The sequence below is a fragment of the Coloeus monedula genome (assembly GCF_965178545.1).
Source record: "Coloeus monedula genome assembly, chromosome: 8".
Classification (NCBI taxonomy): domain Eukaryota; kingdom Metazoa; phylum Chordata; class Aves; order Passeriformes; family Corvidae; genus Coloeus; species Coloeus monedula.
Window position 1 is genome coordinate 17,021,260 of NC_138788.1, and position 19,744 is coordinate 17,041,003.

The 19,744-nt window shown below is 41.7% G+C and overlaps 1 protein-coding gene across 1 annotated transcript; it reads right to left on the bottom strand.

The window, feature by feature from the left end:
• Positions 1-194: 194 nt before the first annotated feature.
• On the bottom strand, positions 195-12,163 carry VDAC2 (voltage dependent anion channel 2). Its single transcript, XM_082286645.1, has 9 exons — positions 12,003-12,163; positions 8,305-8,376; positions 7,258-7,307; positions 4,847-4,999; positions 4,705-4,757; positions 4,042-4,269; positions 2,946-3,096; positions 2,002-2,059; positions 195-1,211 (listed from the first exon to the last, which is right to left on the bottom strand). Exons 2-9 carry the CDS (start codon positions 8,369-8,371, stop codon positions 1,120-1,122), a joined length of 852 nt encoding a protein of 283 aa, XP_082142771.1. The 5' UTR covers positions 8,372-8,376; positions 12,003-12,163; the 3' UTR covers positions 195-1,119.
• Between the last annotated feature and the right edge of the window lie 7,581 nt (positions 12,164-19,744).

Sequence of the window (19,744 nt, forward strand, 5' to 3'; positions counted from 1 at the left end):
ATTCACACCTAGCTCAACCTTAAGGGATATTGGGTTCACAGACCAAATATCCCTCATACTTCTATTCTCTCTTATTACTATCCTGGAAAAACATGAGTTTTCCCATTATTCTGCAAGTTTCTGGACTTAAAATGGGTATCTGCCAAGATTTATTAGTTAAAGGGAAAGCAAGATCAGATGCATTTTCCTCAATCTCCATTTAAAATTGTCTTTATTTCAGTCATTTTAAGCAGAAACCTCTCACAGCAGTTGGGATAAGCAGGCTGTTATACCATTACACTGTTACATTCAATTGCAGAGATACATCTCACTTCATACAAATATAAGCAAAAGGTGTTTGTGGTGAGGTTTTTCAAGGAACGTTTCTTAAATGTCTCAGTGTGCCAAGTACATCGATCTGCACTTTTTGCATCAGGAGGCCAACTAGGACCGCAGTATATCTCGCCTGTGGATCACAGGGAGAATTAAACCATTGTGTTGTCACAAACCTTACCTGACAGAAAAGCACATTCAATTTGCTTGAGGAATCCAACTGTTCACCTATATTCAGTATTGTCAGGGGTGGGGGGTCCTTAACTGCACAAAGGTACAGAGCACTACTTCTTGGGGATTACTTAAAGTTAAAACTTAAGTGAGCACTACCCTCCTATCTTCATTCTTAAAATATCTGAGGCACAAGTATGTGTGTGTACTTGTTTTATTCATAATTTGTCTTGGGATACCAAACGTATTTCTAGCTCAGGTCATTCAACAAAACTGTTGACCTCATTTCAAAACATCCAGTGATCCATTTTTCATTCATTAAAAGGAACATAAAAACAAACATGCACACAATTGTACAGTTTTCATAAATGTCTATTTCATTATTTGTGGGTAGCGCATTAAACAGTTAAATACATTTAAATAATGTTTAAGTGACTGCACTAATGCAGAATTTTAACTAGATGGGTAACCAATTTAACTAGAAACCAGCTAACAAGTAACTGTCTAAATACTTCAAATACAGCTCTTGTTCTAGGTCATCCTTCCTGGAAAAAAAAGCCTGCTGGTCACATTGGAAATACATTTTAAGGCCAAATTCTTCTGATATCCCTTCTCTGCAGCAGTTTCTTCATCTTTTCAAGCCTCCAATTCCAGGCCAAGACCAAGTTTATGGCCACCAGCATTGATGCTCTTTCCATCTATCAGGGCGGACAGTGTAAGCTTCACACCTGTAAGATTTTTAAGCAGCATGTTTACAACACACACAGTAGCTTTCATGCAACTCAGCCTCTGTCATTACAAGTCCCTCTCTTTCTATACAATTACTTTCCTCTAAAGATTTTTAGAGGAGAATACATTTACCCATGCAATCTGCTGAAAGTCAGTCACGTGAAGAAAGCTGTATGATTTTTGTAAACAGTTATGAAGTGAATACAAGTCTCTAATTGCAAAATACACAAGAGTTCTCTACTACATTAAGACATGCAAAGGAAGAGGAACACTGTGCATACACAGACACTCCTACCTATAAAGCGATAGAATGAAATTAGGATTTTTACTGGTTTTCAAATAAGCAACTTACCAATGGTAATACAGCCTTAACAGGTGCTTTCATATTTAAGCAGAACAAGTTAAGTTCTGGAGGGTTTTTTTACTAAATATGAAAAGCAGGAAGTGTGGGGTTTTGACAATCATAATTTGAAGACCTGCTATCACTCAACATGATGTAACTGGACAAAGCAATGCTTTGCCTAGCCAAAAGCTAAGCTGTCAAACATAATACAGTCCACTCCTGCACAGATCAGTGAAGAATATAATGCATTAATACCATTAGATAGAGTTTGTCTTGTTTAGATAAAGGTTTGATGTACGACTGACGCTACTGTAAAACATCTACATAGCCTTCAAAGAAAAAATTATTCTGAAGGAAAATAGTTGCACATAAATGTAGATATCTCAATTATTTTCTTTAGGATGCAGAGAAGATATATATAACATAATTCACATGATAGCTCTTACCTGGCCTCAGGGTCTGGGTGTAACCCACTCCAACTAGACTAGAATTGTTCACTTTTGCCTAAAAAAAAAACCAAACAATTGAAATGTTCTAACTGATTAGTTATTTGTTACCATTCAGAACCACAGCAACACTGCCGTTACCAGTTAAACCAAATTTTACTGTTCTTTCAGTACCCCTGTGCTTCCTGAATTCTCTCCTTCCAGCTATGCCCTTGTCCCTCAACTTACAGCAGAAGCAGTAACATATTTAAGAGCAGAGGGAATGTAAGGGCAGGGAGAACTGTTACTGGAATGTGGTTTTGCAGGTGAACTTCACCACTTCCCCCTTTGCAGAAAGGCAGAGCCATCTACCACCAGTGTCCCAAAAAATGCCACATCAGAAGAATCCTACATGTTCATATTAGTATAAGTATCATATTAGAAGAATTAGTATCTTCCAAGTCCAATCAGTCATGCAGCAAACATTTCATATTATCATCGTAAACAATTTGTACAAAATTATTTATGTTACTTTGCATCACTTCATCAACAGGATGATTCCAACTTTGTAACATACAGGAAACTTTTCTGCTGATCAACTTTTAACCAGTACTTGGCCAGAGTTCTTACCATGAGAATGTGACAGAGCTCTCCAAAAACTGGAGTAAAAAATTTTCTGTAAACTTACAGAACCAGACATGAAGGTTTTTTGACAATTGTGTTTTTCTTTTAATAAATACAGTAGGATCTCTAACATAAGCATATTTGACAGCCAGATTCTATGAGACTTTGCTGTAAGCAACATTACAGAATTTAAATACTGCTGGTTTCATTATAATTGCCTGGACTGTAACAGTAATTCCTACAAGGCCTCCCAGTCTATTTTGTACTAATAACACACGGACTCACAGAAACTGGAAACGCGCTATACTTTGCACAACCCTTCAGGTTACAGCCATACTTACTGAGATAGAAGCAGTGGAATCCAACTTGTATTTAGCTGCAATGCCAAAGCGAGTGCTGTTGCTACCTGCTGTCCAAGCCAGGTTTACAGCAGTTTCAAGAGAGTCACTCACTTTTTGGTAAATTGACCCACCAAATTCGGAACCATCATTGCTGCACAAATTAAGAGAAAAATTAGTTTCCTATTTGCATAATCCCCTCCTTTTGTTCCCCCTTTTATTTTAATACTTCAGATTTTTATTCAAATAAGAATTTCAAAACTTTGAGTTGCTTCCCATTTTTTGACAAGAGAGGGGAGATGAACAAAGGCTTCAGGGCAAAATTAAACTGCAGTAATTCATGGAAATAAAAAGGTATTTCAGAGTGCTACAGCTAATTCTCATGTTAATTGTCAAACAAAGTCCTTGAACAAAATTCCAGATCACATCCTTACAAAACTGACAGATACGGTAATGGTTACAAAATGGGCATTCTGAATTATATGATTATTATGTGAAACTCCTGAAGAACTGGATGACCTTTCAAAAATCTGTCACAATGTTTTACATTAGTAAATTGAAATAGAATTCTTCCAGTCCAGACTATAAAATATTTTGTTGTTTTCTCCTATATTCTTCAATTTCCATGAATTCAGATAGAATCCCCTTGCTTCCCTTCAAAAGCAAAAACTTTTAACTACCTAAATGCACTAGAACTCCACCAATTTTATTAATTTGGATTGAAAACACCATGTTTTTCAGTAGGTTTTGATCAGATTGCTCTGAAGATCTAAAGGCAGAAGTCTGAAGAAAGTTCATAAACAAGATGCCTTACACTTGTTTAGTTATACTGTTTCATGCACTCTTCATCCCTGACAGGCAAGAAGATGAACCTCCACAAAAAGTCCAAAAGCAAAGATCTAGTCTTGCTCTAGAAACTACTACAGCATTAGTGCAACACAAAGTATCATTCACATTTATTTAGACTTTCCTATTGAAAAACACACTCCATTAATAGCCTTGTAAGCACCTCTTGATATTTCAAGCATTTGTATTTTAACTAGAAGGAAAGGTAAAGAAAGCCTGCTTCTGGAAAGCCGGAGAAGTTTTCAGTACTTACACATTAGTGTGCAGTTGGAAGTCTCCAGTCTTGTAACCCACAGAGAAATTATTTCTTGTCAATTTTGATTTGGCACTATCAAAAGTCATCTGATAACCAGCAAGCCAGCCTTCAAAACCAAAGACAGCTGAACCATGGATTGCAGGTCCGGCAAAATCGAAGTCAACATCGCAACCGAGGTTTACGCATTCACGTTTATAAGCTGACTTAATTTTACCACTTTTCTTTCTGAAACAGAGAAAGAGTTATCTTAAGAAAAGCATACATGATCCTCCTCAATGATCTGCCCAATTCAAGTCCTATGACTCTACACAACATATCTAAATGCCTTGCACATGCATCCCATCCCCTGGACCAGGCAGAAGTACAGCCAGCCCATCCAGAGCACACAGAGCTACTGCAAACAGGCACTTTCTGATTAATGTAGTAGCAGTTGCATGTCTCCTGCAATCTTCCAGATATTTCTATCCCATAAAATAAGTAAAGTTGTGAAATGTGCACTACTAACCCCATAGTGATGTGGTGGTAAAGAGCCTTTAGCATTGGGACTTGCTAAGCTGGATCAATAGCAAACCATACAAACAGCTCTGTCAATACCACAGACCAGATCAACAGACCATGGGTGTTGCTACTCCCTAAGGTAAAAACATTAACCGTTCTTACCCTGTATTTGGTGAGAAAGTTGTATCAAATGTCAACTTCAAGCCTTTGGCAATCTAATTGAAGGGTGGAGAAGATAAGAAAAAGCTATAAATTCAGTTCTTACACAGAGGTAAAGCAAATAAATATTCTCCTAATCTATTACCTGATCTTCAATTGCAATTTCTGTTCCCAGAGTGTTATCTGTGTTCCATTTTTCTGTGAAAGTCAGACCATACTCAGCCCACTTGTATTTGGTCTCCAAGCTCCCATTCACTTTTCCAGTGTCTGTGTTCGATGAACCAGATGTTGTGAATTCCTAAAATGCACAGAAGATACATGTCATCCTGAAAGCATTACAGAGAGTGTTTCCTTCAGCAAGCACTAAGACCTTGTTACAATATGGAAAAAATTTAAAATCAGTAGACAACTTGCAGGGGGAGAAGGGAGAATAGCATAGCCAAGAACTAATGACTCATGCCCACATGGAGCCTCCCCCCAATCCCCATCTCAACTGCAGTGTTCCTGCCACCCCTACAAAATGTACAGGGTGGCAACCTAACTCCAAAGCAAGACAGTAGCCACCATAAGGATCCTCCTCTAAAGCAGAAACAAGTTCTTGAAATGTAAGGCTCAGTTTAATACTCCCAATGAAAAGTTAAAAATCAAACCAAGAGCCAAGAACACTTTAAGGCACATAATGCAACTCCAGTAAAATTCTTTAAGGATCACATATGTATTTTCATTATTCTTGTCAACCATCCCTGGAGATAAATAATGTGCAACAGTAAAATGTCATAGAATGGCATCACTTTTCAAATTAGGGATGGGGTGGGTGCTTTGGTTTTTTGTTTGGTTTGGGTTTTTAATTGTTTCTTAAAGAGAGTTCTTAGTCTACCCAATGTGTTAGCCTTTCACACCAGCCATAGGCAGATATGTTTTACCGACACCTGTAAAATTCCTAATCCCCTGGCACTTTGGTTCCATGACAAAGAAATAACATTCATGTTTGAAGTGGGAGAGCTAAGCAAACAGTCTGGGTTTATACTATGGTATGATCTTACCTGGAACTCTTGAAAGTACTTAGAAGTCAACAGTATCACTCACATTTCTTTATTAAAAGAAGTAATCACTGATGTCTCTCTCTATTTGCATTCTCGCAAAGAACAGAATGAATAGTTTCTGTGTACCACTATTCAAAAACTGAAGGCAATTAGAAGTGGAAGCCATGTTTGCAAATACATGTTAAAGAGCTCTTTCCAGTGGAAGAGCTCTTTCCAGTGAAGAGCTCTTTCCCAGTACTATTTCCCTTATGATTTAAGAAGTTCATTATTTCAACTTTTTAAAACATTTAAATAAACATTTTGATCTCTGTCTTCCTCCATGCACAACATTCTTTTCAAACAGACTTCTCACACTTACCTTCCCCAGAGGGAAACACAGATTTAAAATCACAAGTCCTTAAGCACTCTTACAGCAAAAGCCCAGACAGCACAAAATGAACGTGGTTGAGACTGTTCTTTAATGGTGGCTGATCAAATTTAACCACGTCCAAGACATTTGCTTGTATTATGTTAGTGACCCACTACACCATACACAGTTGCATAATTCTAGTAGGTCTATTTCTTGGCAAGGGATGGGCACTACACAAATACCTTCAGCTTTAATCTCTTGCTTTGTGCTATTCCTACTGCAAAGGGCCTATGTGACTGTAACCATTGTGGCAACAGCTTCAGGAGAAGCAAAGTATTATATTATCTCTTATCTCTGCCTTAAAACATCTGTAGTACATATATGCCAGCAGTTTCTCCTCCTGGGAAGGATGGCTTATAACTAATACAGGATTCACATTAGGGCTTGGATTTTTCAGAGAATTTTACCAGCATAACTGGTAGTCCTCCAAAGAAACAAGCTAAGGTAAGAACAACTACCTCTGTAATAGGGCTCTTGCAAACTGTTTTTCAGTTGGGATACAGACTTCTAGAAAAAAACAGAGCATATAACCCACGAACCTTGTTTCTAACAGCAAGGTACACTGCTCAGGCTCCAGTTATGGGGAGGAAAAAAAATAAATCTACCTTTGTATCTTGCAAAGTCTGCTCTAGAAATAGATAAAAGTTACAGGGGGCACTGCTTGCATGACCAAGACATCTTGCATGGAACACTACTGCAACGCTTTAATACCTAGAGGAGCCAAAGATTCAACATGCTTATTCAATGCCAACTACTTCATACCAAAATCAAGATCACAGAAATTTCCACCAAACAGTATCACAAGATACTTCAGAAATAAAATCTGTATACTATAATTGGTATATTAAAATACTTTATTTGTTCACCTTCACACTTAAGACCAGGGACAATTAACAAACCCTTTTATTATGCAAAGATTACTGAACAAGACAATATTCCTGATACATTCAGATCTTTAGGGGCTTCTGAAATTCTCTTACACCAGAAATTTGTCATTCATATAACCTATAAAATACTTAACAGCATCTGAAAAGTGCTCTTTTTAACTAAGTATCAGAACATAGCTAGAAAAAAATATAATTAATTAAATTTACTTAAACTCACCACTCCACTTGCAGATTTTGTTTTCACATCCAGTTTCACCAACCCAAAACCTTAACAAAGAGAAGTCAAAGTTAGACAATTAGGCCTTAACTAAGGCCCTGCACATTTTTCAATAAGCTGGTCTTTCAGGCAGTCTCAGCAGTGTCCTACAAATATACACATATATAAACAGCTACAGAGTGACTTCAGCAACATTAAACTTTTAGATGCCACAGCAGGTAAAGGAGGCCTCTCCAAAACAAGGCAGGGAAGTGCCTCTCAGTTCTACATTAGTACATTTAACTACCAAATGATGCTTCCAAGAGGAAATACATTATTTTCTGTTCCTGGAATGGAATAGTTTTTATAGTCAATGCCTTTTAAAGAGCTATCCCAACGCATAACACACCTCTTTTAGCACCAAGACAAAATATCTCAAAGTAAAAAACTGTAAAGCAAAGTCACTGGGAAATACACAACCACTGGAACTGTAATAATATAAGTAGGTTTTATGGGAGTGTCAGTTCACATTGTTATCCAGAGAGGTGAGCAACAGTCTTGGAGAAAAAAAGCCCACACTTTTCCAAAGACCAGAAAGAAACAGCACTGTGACAAAGAATGATTTAACTATGCAGCTGTCTGGTATTAATACATTTTTAGATGTGGAAGGATTCTTTATTCCAATAGCCATTCCTCTTTCTAGTCCAAAAAAGGCTACAACACTACACTGGTATATAACCCTTTCTATATCAACAAATGTTGTGGCACAGACAGACCAGTAAACAAAGTGTGCTCCTAAGTTAAACTACACTTGCTGCTTACATTCTTTCATACTTGCACACCTCTGACATTTATGTGGCTTGAGCAGTAAGATTTAATAACCTTCACATCAAAACAGCCCACAAAAAGCCTTCAATGATCTGTTAGTTGGCAGTAAAGATATAAACACAGCACACTTTCCTCCTCCCCAAAAACACTGGTATTTGATCATTTGGTTTTCCATACAGACTTAAAAAGGCAATTCATTGTTGCACCTCAAACACCACTTATAAAAGGCACTATTCTTACCATATCCTTTATTGAAGATATCTCTGGCAGGTTTGCCAAGGTCTACGTATGATGGAGGAATCGCCATTGGAGCTGAAAGGTAAGGGGCTAATTAATAATGAACCTTTTACCACTGCACACATGAAAAAATGCTACCCCAATTCTTTCAAGATAGTCTTTAAGACTGATTAATCTACATAAAGGCAATTAATAGATAAAATTGATATAATTATACACCTGTAATTAATAGATACAGTACTACAGTATTCCGTGAAACACCTAGATTTTCAATGAAGGTCACTGAACACAGGATGTTTTCTTGGCTTAGGCAGAGAAGAGGCATTGCAGAGAAAAGGCATTACAAGACCACCCAGTTTGTAATTTTTCAGGGAGATTTCTCCACACAACTTTCATTACCAGAAATTAACAAGTAACTCACATTTCCAGAGTTGGCATAGTTACTGCCAAAAACCTGGACACTGGAAATCTAAAAACCTGTAATGCAGACAGTTATTCCCTGAAGTTCTACAAAGTTGAATTTGACACACGCTTATGAAAACTACCTGAAAGTACCAACAAGGTTTAATTTTCAAAAATGTAAAAAGAGAGCATATCTGCTCTCCATCATCATTTTTGCCCCATATTTTAGATGGCAGACACACAATGTAAAAAAATAACATGTAACACCATTAACCAGCGATCGATCTGATAACATACAAGAGTTTAAGTTTGGGAGGTTGTCTTGTTAGTTTAGAACATCCAAGTAGGAGGAGTGCGGGGTCTGTGAGATCTCTTTACAAGTCCCCTTCTCAGGCAGGGAGCCACTGTTAAAGAACCTGTCACTGCAGATGAGCTATGGCCCAGCCTCTCGGGGCCCACGGACAGACACCAGGCTAAGGTCTCACCCAGGCCCATATCTCACTCTCCTCCCTGGGAAGATAAGAGTATCTGTACCCTCCTTGAAAGACTTTTCCCATGATTTCAACAGCAAGAGGCTGCTGTTACACAGGCCCTGTATTTTAAAGTTGAGAAATACAGAAAACAGAGCGTATTAGTAACTCCCCCCCATGCTGTGAAAGGGGGGAGAAGGGATGGGGGGAACAACAAAACTGACTAGACAAAGCAATGAAAAGGCTAAGCACAAGCAAACAAAAATCTTATCTTCTCAAACTGATTGGTCACATTTGTTTAGCAGGCAGAGTCAGATTAACATAATTGACTTTTTATCTTGCTTTTGTGTGGTGGATTGATTTTAGTTTTCTTTTTAAGTAAATGAAAACATTATCTTTAGAACTTGAAAAATAACAAGTGCAGTGTTCTCACATGTTAACTTCCAAACCCCAATTACACCTGCCATATATAGCCAAATTGTATGAGCTGCTACTATTAAAAAGAAAAACCAAACTATTTTAGCAATCAATGGGAAGGCACAAGACTGTTTCTTATCCTTCTACAACTCATAATGCAGTTTTCCAGAGCACCCTACTTCAGCTCCCTACTGCCCTAAGAGGAGAATTTCAACCTCCTCTGAGAAACAGTATTTACACTCAGTTTCACACACATACACACAAATTCAGAAAAACATCTTTAGCAAAGATGTCTAAACTCTACAACCAGGTCATTATATCAAGGTATCTATCACTTGCTTAAGGACAAGTCTGGTTTTCCAGGGAGTTAAGCTAAACTTTATTCTTTTTAAAGACACATAAAAATGGCCTAGAGCATCTGAAGTTTGAAGAGACATAGTCCAAGTTCAAGTCTACAGAACAACAGACCTTAATCCCAGTGACAAGCCATTAAATGATTCCTATTATTTATTCCATAAAAAGAAGCAGGTGAGAGATCAAATCACAAGGGAGAGTGAGACCTCTCGCCTGTAAATTTCTGCCATACAGCAACTGTACAATTCTTTAGCAGTTTAAAATATTACAAAGAAGGTTTAGCTACATGTTCCCTTTAATGAACAGATCTCTAACTAGCATCTTCAGAAGAATAATTATTTCTAGTTTTGAAGTTTAGCCTTCTGCACAGACATGCTTTTACAGTGAAAATAAATGAGCTTTTCCCTTTTGTTTTCAATGTTTTCAAACTGACTAGACAACCAATACAGACAAGAGATTTATGCTAAGCAAAAATGTCTTGAGAAGTTAACAAACTTGTATCTGTGTCAAAATTCAGAGGATTATTACAGTAAAAAGGATGTTGCCATTTAATCTGGCCTAGTTAAGCATCCTTACCGCTTCAGTGAAACCAGCCAGTATTTGTCAGACATTCCAGCCTACAGATGCAAGTTTGTAATAAAATATTGGAAGAAAGTACAACTGTCGCACTGCTGTTCTAATACTATACTATAAAACTGACAGGGATGGATGAGGACAAAGCAGAAAACCAAGAGTTAATTTTCGATATACTGAATACCTGATAAATCAGTGTCATCATCAGAATGCTCATTAAATGAAAACAGGGCCATAAAAAAATCAGTTCTGTGTCCTCCAATGTTAGCTCGGTTTGCAAATTCTTATAATCACAAGTAATTTTCTTCAACCCTGTTTTTCCACTTAAAAACTAATTAGAAGTGACTAAACTGTAAGTACCACTTAGCAACTACACGTTTGTTGTAAAAACTGTAAAATAATTGACTGGAAGTACAGAATATACTTGAACCAAGTGAGAGCTCCACCTTAATCTTTGCTTCATGCCACCGTGACAAAAAAAAAAAAAAAAAAAAAAAAAATTAATCTGTTACTCAATAGTCACAATCATGCTTTTTTCTGTGATTAAAAAAAAACCCAAGCATCTCAATAACTGAACAATGTATTAACGTTATTGGAATTACTACATCACAGTTTTCCTTGGAGGTAGTATTTCAAAACTCTCACGCCCCACAATTACAGAATGCCACAGACCTCTATTAAGATTTCTAACAAAGATCTCAAGATATTCAAGAACAAGCTACAATCCATATCAGGTCATAATAAAAAAAAAATAAAACCTGTACTCAAGCAATTTTAAAAAGCAACAACAACTACGCCGAAATTATCCTAGTATCCCAACCAATAACAACAGAAAAACCGAGATTATTTAAAAATTAAGTTAATTAATTAAGTTAAAATACATCGGACACACGGTGACCTTCAGGCTTACGCTGATACGCAGAGCTTAAAAAGAAAAAAAGCCACCTCCTTACCCTTGCATTAACTCTCTCCCTACTCACAGATCGGAGGTGGTCACGCCAGCCTAATACTGGCCAAGCCAACGCAGAAACTAAAAAGGCAAGGTCTGGAAACGGACTACAGGCTCAGGGAGCGAAGGCAGGGGTAGTAAGGCAGCGCCTCCCAGAGGGGAAGGGCAGCGAAGTGGAGAGCGGGGATGCGGCCGCAGCCCGAGCAGGGCCGGGCCGAGCGGCGGCCCCAGGCCCAGCGCCAGGCGCGCCGCCCGCCCCGCCGCAAGGTGAACCGACCCGCTCGGCGCGGCCATCTTGGGCATCCCGGCCTGACCCTCCCGCCCCGCCGCGCCTCATGCACCCGAGCGCGGCCGCGGGGCCACGGGGGCAGCGCACACGGAGAGCCCCCCGCCCGCCCCGCCGAACCCAGGAGCGCAGGGACCCGCCCGCGGCCCCGCCACCCCCGGCCCACGCGGTCCCAAACCCACTCGCCGCCGGGCGAGCCCCGCCCGCACCCCTCTTGCCCCGCGGGGCCGGTCGCGGCCGGGGCCGGCACCTGCTTGTCGCGGACGGGCGGCGGAGCGGGGCCGGGGCCGGTCGCGGACGGGTGGGGCCGTGCAGAGGCCGCGCTGCTACAGCCGCGGGCACTGGAGGGCGAAGTGAAGGAGACACCGATCCGCCCGCCCGCCGCTGCCGCCGCGCAGGACCCCGGTGCGCCGGGGCCGCCCCGCCCGCCGCCTGCCCCGCCCGCTGCGCCGCGCCACCACCCGCCCGGCGGGAGGCGCCGGCAGCCGCGGCCCAGAGCTCGGCAGCGGCGGGCGGCGCCGCGGCCCCGAGCGAGGAGCCGGACGGGGGCGCCGCGGCCCGGCAGGCGCTCGGACGGGCAGCCCCGGCGGCGGCGGGGGCCTGCGGGAGGGCGGGGCCCGCGAAGGGGCGAGGCCGGCCGGGGCCGCTGTGCGCAGGGTGGGCAGAGGTGTCGGGTCCGCCCGCGGGGCAGGAGAGGCTCCTTACAGGCTGTAGCAGCCGCGCCCGGGAGTCTTCCGCCTTGAGGCGTGCAGGGAAATGTTCCTCTGGGGACGGGCGGCCCTCGACTGCACATACAGCAGGATTCATGTGCCGCTGCCCTTCTCGGGAAACTACCAGTCACCCTCCCAGGGCCCACCCGCCTCCCGTCCTGGCACACGGACTGGAGAAGCCCTTCAGCTGGGGCCAGCCGCCGAGACCCGCCCCGCAGCCGGGGGCGTTTGTGCAGATGGCGCTTGCCGGGAGCTGCCGCTGTTCCTTACAGCCCCCAGGAACCCTTTTCCTTCCTACAGGGAACAGCGGCCGCGGAGCACGGGGCCATGACGCAGTGCCCAGCATCGCTCCGCAGGGATACTCGCCTTGGCTGTCCCACTGCCACTGAACACATCACACCTCACATGCTCTGCTGCTGCTGCCCGAAAGCCACAGACACACAGGGACACCCCGCAGGACGGCTGTCCCACAGACAGGCAGTGCCATTCCGCAGGACGGCTGTCCCATTGCTGGTCTGGCAGTAGGACTCCATCTAGGAAGGTTTGGTGCCTCCTGCAGACAAGTTGCCACAGACTTTGGAATTGGCTAAGCTCCGTTTTTATCTCTTCCAGTCACCCCCACAGACACCCCACAGAAGAACACAGCGTATCTCAGGCCAAGAGAAGCAATAACCCTCAGAAACCATTCCTAGACAGTGCTGTCTGACCATAAATCATACCCGGAGAACACAGTCACAAGACTGTTGTGCAGCAGCCACTGCACAGCTCTGCAGGAGGAATGCCAAGTCACCAATGCAGACCATTGCTAGGCCAAGGAACTGCATGATAGCCATTTCTAAAATTCATATTATTCCCTCCTTGCTTGGATTATGACACAATCTCGAATTCCTCAAGAAAGTTAAAACTCATTTACAAATAAAAATTACATTTGTATAATATGAACAATACATCATAGCACAATTCATTTTCCAGAACACATGGTACAACAGTAATTTTCCAGGATATTAAGAAGAGAGCAGATTAGCAGCAAGGCCCAACATAATGCCAGTCAGCACCTGCTTGTTACATCAAAAGATAAGCAACAGATGGGTTTTTTTGTGCAAGTCCAATGCTTTCACATCAAAAGACCCAAGAGATGTTTCATTTTGATAGTTACAAATAAGACAGTGTGGCATTCCACAGATAGATATGTCTTGATGAATCAAGAAGGAAAGCAACATACTGAGAAAATAAATAGCAGTAGGAAAAGAAACCCAGTGTGTCTTATTGTGCATGGAAACGTACATTAGGAATAAACAGAGATCTAATTAAGTAAAAATAGATTGTGGTATAAGTTGCTCAGTATTTAAAGACATGCATTTATTATTCATACCAGTAGTATAAATCCATTCTGAATAAGAGTTCAATTGCTTATAGGTGACATCAGCATTCTGCTTTTTTTTTTCCTTTAAAGATTAATATTTCAGTAATGGTTTGGCTTTATTGCTAGCAATCCAGGAAAGCAATTACTGCCCCACCCTGAGCAAAAAAAGCAATGAATAACTTCCTTTGTGAGACAAGGCAAAGGCACACAAACTCCTCTGCATTACTCTTCCAGGCTTCTGTAGCAACAGCCTCTGCCTGCCAGTGTTTTTTACTCATTCTTCCCCCACCCCTCCCTCATAGAACCCTGCTTATTTCTCTCAGCATATCATCTAAAGCTTAGAACACCAAAAACGCACAGCTTCAGGCCTGCCATAGCAAACCTGAATTACTCTGGATCTTTCTTCTTAGTGATTTCCTCATACCATTCAGTGCACACACCTCCTATGTAGGTGCACTCCCTCTGAATGGGCTGGTTTTCTATTGAAAATTCAGCAGTTCTCAGGTTTTGGGGCCAGTTGCAGTTGAACTGTTACCATTTTGTATGCATACAGCCATATTTATGTATAACTGACATCAGAGTCACATGTTTTACTGGTACCACTTGGAAAAAAAACAACCCACAGGTCACTATAAGTTTACTGCCATTTGAACACAAACTCTGCTTCTCTCTCCACAATTTATAATCACAGTGATTGAAGTAGTGTATGTGAGCAACAAAAAGAGAGCAAGTGGCTACAGTACGTAGTAGTGTCCACCCAACAGTTTAGATAACTTACGTTCACTTTTGACATAAGCCTGCAGTCGTTGTTTGCTCTCCCCTCCAGATGCAGACCTTCAAGTTGAAGATTCAGTAGAGAAGCCTTACCAAAGATCTAGCAATGAACAGCTAAGTGATTTAGGACTCCTCATTCTGAAACAAGCTGACCTAGGGGATATAGCAGAGATTAAAAAAGTGGAGAGGGTGGAAAATAGTTGAAGCTAACAAGAAACAAGTTCAGAACAAAGCCGAGGGTTTTTTTCTATGAAGGAGTGCAATCCAGTACAATTACCTGACACAAGAAGCTGAATGTGTATATGGGCTCCAGGGGAAACTAGACAGGCTTGTGGAAGAGAAATCTAGCAAGGATTACTAATTACTAATCCATTCAACAATTACATATGGCTGTGTAACCTGTTTGGAGTCAGAAAATCCCTGCATTGGAAATGGAGGTATCATTTAAGTTTATCCTGTTCCTATCACTGTTTCTTTTAGGTATGTGCTGCCTAAATCATTGCTCAATTCATCATCCCAGAGGCAGGGATATTAGATTGTCTACGCCTTTTGTTTGATACCTTACTACTACCCTTACGCAAATTAGGCCTCTAGAAAGCCCTAAGGGGGCAACAACAGAGGCCCATGCTGCCAGGATGTTTTAGTCTAAAAAACTTAATGCCTTTCCATTTTTTTCCCTAAACAGTTTTAAATAACCTTCTTTCAGTTTAGCTTAACCTACTAGGAGGAAGTTTAACTTAAACCAGATTCTAAGACACTTAAAACAGGTCCACACAGAGCTAACACATTTAAATAATCTGATAGAGATAATACCTTAGCTCAGAGGAACACCAGCTAATATTAACCAGTGATTTTAGAGCTGAGAAAGTAAACAGAAACCAAATTTGAGAACGTCAACAAGGGAACCAACTTGTTTGGAGTCCCTCCTAAGACTAATGGAGACACAGAGCAGCTTACAACTACATAGCTAATGAAAGGCGATGATCCATGGCTCTACAGGGAAAGCAAACTAAAAATCCAATCCTTCTTTTTATGGTTTGTGGAGACACTGGACACTCTTCTTGTACATGTTCAACACTAAAGTACCTTATTCCCAAATAAATAATAAGAGGGATGTGGAAAAGGTTCTGTTAAAGAGCAAGAAGAAACTGAAATAAAAGCCAACCCTATGCAGAAGAACCTGTACTTATTTGTTCTTCCAAATTTTTATTTGGTTGATAATATTTTTTTCCTTAATTTTTGTTTTTCTTGCAGTTTTCATTGCCTTAGGATTTCTTCTGTCGTTGTTGGGTGGTGGTTTTGTTTGTTTTTTTCTTTAATCTTCAAGGAATAAGACTTTTTAAATCTTCCTGATAGATTTACAAACCATCAGGTGTCCTGACACCCTGAAGTACGTTCATTAATAGGCTTCATTCCTTGCAGGGGATAAATCCAAGAAAGGGAGGGGCAATCATACAATCAAATGCTGACCTGTAAACAAAGCATAATTAATGCAAAACTCACTGAGAAACTCAAAGAGATATGTTCCAAATCACTTATGCGGAACAATAGGTTTGAGTGATTGGTGCAGTAGTTCTCACCTGAAATAAATATCAGAACAGCTACTCATTTGTATTGTTGACATTCTGCTCATGGTGCAGGCTGTAGCAGTTACTGTGTCAAATGGATGCATGGCACTTAGTTTTAGAGGTAACAAATTTTTCAGTTATCTAAGTTTTTTGTAAGTTTAATGAGGATTACATGTCTCAGAAAACCCAGGGCACTTTATACCAGAGGAATTACACTGCAGAGCAAAAGGCCTCCAAGACTTTACTTGTCTTGCTGAAAATAATTTGGTTGCCTCCACGACGCTGCCTCTCTCATTGTAAAGCTTAAACCAGTGGGGGACACTCAGGCGCACAAGATGTTGAGCAATGTTTTTATGGCCTTGTCTCTCACTGAAGCCACTCCAGGGTTAAGCCTAAATGCTGTAAATAACACCTTGATGGGAACAACGCAACGCTCAGTCGTGGAGGAAGAACATGCAGAGGACTGTGCCCAAGAGTTTTGTACTATGTTCAGAAAGGGGCTTGGAGAGAGGGAATAGAAAATGGCTTGCCCCCAGGCAAATCCCTCCCTGAGAAAAAAATGTGCTACCCTGGCTTCATGACCCTTAACATTATTTACAGGGTGTCCTTATTGTGCTCAGAGTACTCTGATGGTGGTCTTTACTGTAAACTGCTCTGATGCACCGCTCTAAACCTGAGAGCATCTCTACAGTAACAGCACATATTGTTGGCCATTTGCTTTTGAGGGACTAAGTTTCCTTCTTAAACAAATAAACAATGCTAAAATCCTAATAATATTTGCTGACTTACCAATCTGCACTTCAATCAATTTCCCTGAAAGCAGGTCTTTCTTAAGGTCACCTCTCTTTCTAGGGTGCCTGTTTGTAGCAGGCTTTACAAGCACAGCAAGTGATGGCAGGCCATTTGCAATAGCCAGGCTGGAGGGGTTTCAGGCTTTTGGAACCTGAGCTCCTGCCCCAGATAGCTCGGACTTGGAGGAAGGTTCAGCCAGGCCAGGCTGGCTGAGCTCTGACACGGAGCGTGCCTTGGCTCTGGAGGCCGAAGGGCACCATCCCCTCTGGGTGGGAAGGAAGATTGGTGGGTCTTTAAACAAGGAGAAAGCAGCAGATTCTTGGAAGCAGATGTGCTGTGAGAAGGATGGCGGTGCTGAGCTGGCCAGCAGGTCCCGCACCCTGCGGCGGCTGTCGCGTTTGGCTTCTGGGTGCACTTCTGCCAGTGACCCCCGAGCGAGTGGGACCAGCCGTCGCACCCCCGTCAGGAGTGTGGGGTGGCCCAGGTTTCATCCTACAGGCGCACGGGAATGAAGGGTGAAGTGCCGGCCGAACACGGGCGCTCTGTCCTGCAGCCCCGGCACTTCGCGGCGCGGTTCATCCCCTGTCATTCCCTGGGAGCTGCCTTTCGGGAGCGCCGGCAGCGGAGGGCAGGCTTTCCCGGCCGGCACAGCACCGCAGACGGAACCGTGGGTGCTGAGACAGACCAGGCTTTGATAAAGGAGACAACGACAGAGAGGGAGTTCAGGATCTTGGCACCATCTTTCTAAAAGCAGACTGACATGCTGGAGTACACTGAGTGCTCCTGCACACCCGGCAGCACATCCCGTAGGGAAGCGGACAGCACAAGTGGAGCTGACCTAAAACCGATCAGCTGGAGTTTAACCGGAGCAATCTGACACAGCTGGTTACCTGGGAGGAGAGGCTTATCTCGATAGGACAAACCTCTTAAAAACCTACAAGAAGTTATTTATCTACAGCAGTATTTTGACAGCTATCATGCTAACAAACATAAAAGTAATGAATTAATTACTTTTTCTGCCTGCATGATTTCCTTGCAAAAACTGTGTAGCCCACACCCTACGACAGCATGTGGAAAGTAAGCAACCTTTGCCAACATATGTGACTCATCCAGTCCTTTAAGGGTTCCATTCTCAATTGAATATAAGATAATAGAACACACACCCTCACACACACAAAAAAAGGGACCTGTAGCAGATTTTTCCTCTTTCACAGAAATTTGACTGTGTATACATATAATCATGTTCTATTTAGTTGCCAGGTGCTCAGTGCAGGACTCAGTGCAGCAGAGCTGATGATAATGGTTCTTATAATTAGATCTGCCTAATCACCACCAGTAAAATGTCTTATTTTACTAATACCTTATTTCCTTGATTCATTTTTCTTTACTCACATTGGAGGTTCTAGTCCAGAAATTTGTGTTCAGAAGTTTTGATTAAAATATTCAGTGCTTTATAAGGGAAAAATGCTGTTTGCCCAATTGAAATAGTTCTTAAAATGATTTGAGACAGCTCTGTGCAATTCATGTTGAGGTGGGTATTTCAGACATCTCATGAAAGAATTGCCCTCTTGCTGTCTAGTAAAACTCACCCACTCAACCTATAGACTTCAGAAGGATGTCCCATGGTACAGTTTGGCAACCGATTTCTGTTAAGGGTGTACAATGGAGGCCCATGCTTAATCTCTGCACTTAATGTAATTGCTCTAAGCCATCTCCCAGGAGTACCTGTGCATACTGCATCCCACAGCTAAAACAATGGAATGAGATTTCTACAATTTAACCCTGTAGGGTAAGTTTGGCTGTGGTTGTGAGCAGAACAGAAAGTCCCTACAGGTAACCATTCAGGAGCGTAAGAACCCTAAATGGCTCCTGTGTTCAGGAGCGAAGAACAGAAAAGGGTGCAAAAACCAAAGGCAGACAGGCAGAAGCACGAGTAAGTACTAATGCAAGGGGATAATGAACTGTGTGACAGGAACAAGGGCAAAGATGTCTGCTGACAAGAATGAAAAAATCAGGGCTTTACTACAGGTTTACCTGCAGCAACTAATTTCACTTCTCTTAAAGACTCTTTGTCCTTCTGCACAAAAGGAGTAATGACATTGACCTCTTTTGTACAGCCCAGCACAAAGCGAGCGTTGAAAAAAATTGTCCTGCTTTCCAACCCTTACATAACTACAACTTTTTTTTTTTTATGTCACATTGAAAAAGTTGCATACCCAGGTGTAAAACTAACTGAATGTGTAACGGAAAGACAGACAAGATATTGTCTTAAAAATCTACACAGACTAAAATCCAAGACAGGTACAATAAATGTGACATATCACAGTCTAAAGAGGGCATATTATTTGTATACAACCAAACCACCAGGAGAAACCATGCTCCATTCTAAAATAAAACTAAACAACCTCCTAGCTGTCCCCTTTCTGTTTGGAAGGCAGATGTGTCTAGGCATACCTATTTCATACCCTGAGAACACATTCATCACATTTTTAGAATCCATGCATTTAAAAAGTTTCTCCTACGCTATGGTTTGGAGAGACATTTGTCTGACACGACTGCCTACTAAGTAGAAGTAGTTATTGCTAAAAATTGCTGGCTTTCAGATACAATATGCTGCAGCGACTTGAAAAGCCCATGCTGGGGAAAATGGATGGTCTGTGGTTGCAGATGGGCTCACAGGTGCAGGTTGTGGAAAATGTCAATGTCACTCACTTCATCAGTGTCAGTTACAACCAGAACCAAAGACAGATCTTTAGGAGAAAGATCTGCAAGTAATGATCCACAA